The 3,486-nt window shown below is 47.2% G+C and overlaps 1 protein-coding gene across 1 annotated transcript in view; it reads right to left on the bottom strand.

Moving 5' to 3' along the window:
- Positions 1-1,706, bottom strand: part of NQO1 (NAD(P)H quinone dehydrogenase 1) — a 10,713-nt gene extending 9,007 nt beyond the window's left edge. The window contains exon 1 of the mRNA XM_003791445.3: positions 1,492-1,706. Coding sequence (XP_003791493.1) covers positions 1,492-1,498 — 7 coding nt within the window. The 5' untranslated portion in view covers positions 1,499-1,706. The remainder of the gene's footprint in view (positions 1-1,491) is intronic.
- Positions 1,707-3,486: the final 1,780 nt, after the last annotated feature.

Genomic DNA, 3,486 nt, shown 5'->3' with positions numbered 1-3,486 from the left:
TTTTTTTTTTTTAAGAGACAGAATCTCACCTTATTGCCCTCGGTAGAGTGCCGTGGCATCACACAGCTCACAGCAACCTCCAACTCCTGGGCTTAGGCGATTCTCTTGCCTCAGCCTCCCGTGTAGCTGGGACTATAGGCGCCCACCACAACACCTGGCTATTTTTTTGTTGCAGTTTGGCCAGGGCGGGTTCGAACCCACCACCCTCGGTATATGGGGCCAGTACCCTACTCATTGAGCCACAGGCACCGCCCTTGAGCTGAGTCTTGAAAGGCAAATGGAATGATTCTCAGTACCTCCAGTTCAATACACATTTCTGCTTGTCGTGCATGTCATTAGATGGGTATATGTAATGGACACGACCACAGCTAATACAGGTCAGCACATCTGTGTTAATACATGAGCTCTGTCCTCATCTATATGCCAACATTCCTGCTATCCTCTGCCTTCTACCTTGGGCCAATCTGAAACCAAGAGTTTTTACTAACCTTTCAAATTATACTGTCCTCTGTCTTAAACCATATGATTATTTATTTATTTATTTGAGACAGTCTCACTCTGTTGCTCTGGATAGAGTACTGTAGTGTCATAGCTCACAGCAACCTCAAACTTGGGCTCAAGCAATTCTTCTGCCTCAACCTCCCAAGTAGCTGGGACTATAGGCATGCACCACTATGCCTGGCTTGGTTCACGATGGAGTATGTCTAGATATCCTTCACAGTAAAAGATTTTTTTTTGTTTTTGTAGAGACACAGTCTTACTTTATCACCCTCTGTAGAGGGCCGTGGCATCACACAGCTCACCACAACCTCCAACTCCTGGACTTAGGCAATTCTCTTGCCTCAACCTCTCCAGTAGCTGGGACTACAGGTGCCTGCCACAATGCCTGGCTATTTTTTTGTTGCAGTTTGGCTGGGACCAGGTTCGAACCCACCACCCTCAGTATGGGGGAGCCAGCACCCTAGTCACGAAGCCATAGGCGCTGCCCTCTTTTTTTTTTTTTTTTTTCACAGATTTACAAACTAAGGCAGCAGCTTCCTCAGCTCCAGCCCATCAATCACCAGATCTTCCAATTTTCCTCCAGAAAATTTTGGCAATCTCTATTTTTAAGTGAAATCCGTATTTTAATTTTAAATGTTAGCAACTTATTTCAAGATGTTTCAAATATTATGAGGCCCAAAGACTTATGGACAGTGGGCCAGATTCAGCCTCCCACCGCCGGTCAGTTTTGGATCCCTGTTTTGGAGGGAATTTCTAAAGGGCCATCTGAGTTTGTGAGGATGGGGTGGGGGAGGTTCCAAGACTCCCAAGTAGAAACAGAAGCTGACCCTATCCCAGAGTTTGGTCAAGGCTCTTCTAGGACCCCAATCATTTCACCTTTAAGATTTTGAGCCACAGAAAAAAAACTCAGGGCCAAGCCCCTGCACCCTCCACGGGAGAATCCAGGGTTTGCTCTGAAGATGCAGGGGACTTGCCCCGGGGTGAACTCACCAGCCATGGCTCGGACGCAGTCAGGTTGATGATTGGTTGGGCTGGTGGTTGTCGGGGCGATCGCGGCCTGGGCGAGGTGCCGGGCTGAGCGATGCGGACTTTAAACAGAGGAGTCCTAAGTGCTGCTCGCAGAGCTCCCGCTCCTTTATACCCTGCCTTGCCCAGCCCACTAAAGTCGGGCAGCCGGCAAGGGCGCGGCCCTACACCAAGGCTGCAGTTCCTGGCAGAAGGGGAGACTGCAGGAGAGACTCCACCCACTGACGCTGGGTGGAAGTTAAGAAAAGTCCCCGCGGGGGCGGGCGTGTGGGGTGGGCTTTGGGGAGAAGGCCATCTGCTAGGATCTGTAGCTCACTCCCTTCTGACGTTCGCACGAGATGGGGTGGGAAAAGGCCTGGACGCGGACGACCGCAGTCCTTTAGGCCCAGATTCTGCTGAGTCACAGTGACTCTGGACTTGGAAGGCTGAGAGCGCAGGGGAGACTTGCTCTGTGAAAATGAATTTGTGACTTCCTTTCCAAGGTTCACAATCTGCATTTGGGGGTCCTATAGAACATAACTGTTCTGGGAGCATGTCCCAGTGTTACCCTGCTCCTCAAGGCCAGGTAATGGGGGAATTAACTGGTTTTGCTTCCTATGGAGCTAGGGCAGGGTTGATGGGGGAAGTATTCAGAGAATAACCAAGGCACGTCAAAGGTAGTGGTTTTACACAGTCTTACTCAGGTACTGAGCAGAACAGAGCAAAAGCTGCAAATCTCTATAAATGTTGTAGTAAAGTCTACCTAGAGAACAGAAGGGAAACCCTCATTCTGTGGAAAGGTGAATGAAAAAGAAATAGACCATTCCTTCTTTCTTTTTTTTTGAGACAGAGCCTGATTCTGTTACAGACCTGTTGACCAGGCTACAGAGCAGTGGCATCTGCTGAGCTCACAGCAACCTCAGACTCTTGGGCTCGAGTGATCCTCCTGCCAGTCTCCCAGGTAGCTGGGACTACAGGCGCTCACCACAGTACCCAGCCAGTTTTCTTATTTCAATAGAGATGTGAGTCTCACCCTTGCTCAGGCTAATCTCCGACTCCTGAGTTCAAGCCATCTTCTGGCCTCTCAGAGTGCTAGGATTACAGGCCTGATTCACTGCACCCAGCCAGTGGAGAAATCGAACTTTAATTATAATTCTTCTAATACCATTACAAGAATTATAAATGAAAGGAGTTGGGAAATATACAGGTCCAAAATTTAAGCAGGCATCAGAAAACTCAGCAAATCAACATAAATAATACTTTAATGCAATATTTTTAAAAATCAAATGAAGGCTGGGTGCAGTGGCTCACACCTGTAATCCTAGAGCTCTGGGAGGCCAAGGCAGGTGGATCACCTGAGCTCACGAGTTTGAGCCCAGCTTGAACAAGACTGAGACCCCCATCTCTACTAAAAATAGAAAAACTAGCCAGGCATATGGTGTATGCCTGTAGTCCCAGCTACTAGAAAAACTTAGGCAAGAGAGTATTTTGAGCCCAAGAGTTTGAGGTTGCTGTGAGCTATGACACCACAACACTCTACCCAAGGTGACAGAGTAAGATTCAGTCTCAAAAAAAAAAACAAACAAAACAAAACCAGACTTCCTTAATTAATTTAAAACATTCCAAACCTTTAGACAAAGCTTCATTTCTTTAACCAATCACAAATGAAAGGATTTTTTTTTTTTTTTTTTTTTGTTTTGAGACAGAGCCTCAAGCTGTTGTCCTGGTGATACTGGACTTTTGACTTTGGATTTCCAGGCTTTTGGTCTTGATGACTCGATGAATGAATTAATGGACCACAGGATGGACAGTAAGCTAGGTTTTTTTGTTTGTTTGTTTGTTTGTTTGTTTGTTGTTCAGGTGTACGTGGCTGGCGCCTTAGCTGGTTGAGCTATAGGCGCTGAGCCTGTTTGTTTGTTTGTTGAGACAGAGCCTCAAGCTGTCCCCCTGGGTAGAGTGCTGTGGCATTACAGCTCACAG

Source organism: Otolemur garnettii, unplaced genomic scaffold (genome assembly GCF_000181295.1).
Source record: "Otolemur garnettii isolate 467f Iridium unplaced genomic scaffold, OtoGar3 scaffold00047, whole genome shotgun sequence".
In the NCBI taxonomy this organism is placed as follows: domain Eukaryota; kingdom Metazoa; phylum Chordata; class Mammalia; order Primates; family Galagidae; genus Otolemur; species Otolemur garnettii.
Note: the sequence above shows the minus strand (reverse complement) of the source record. Positions and strands in the feature narration are given on the sequence as shown.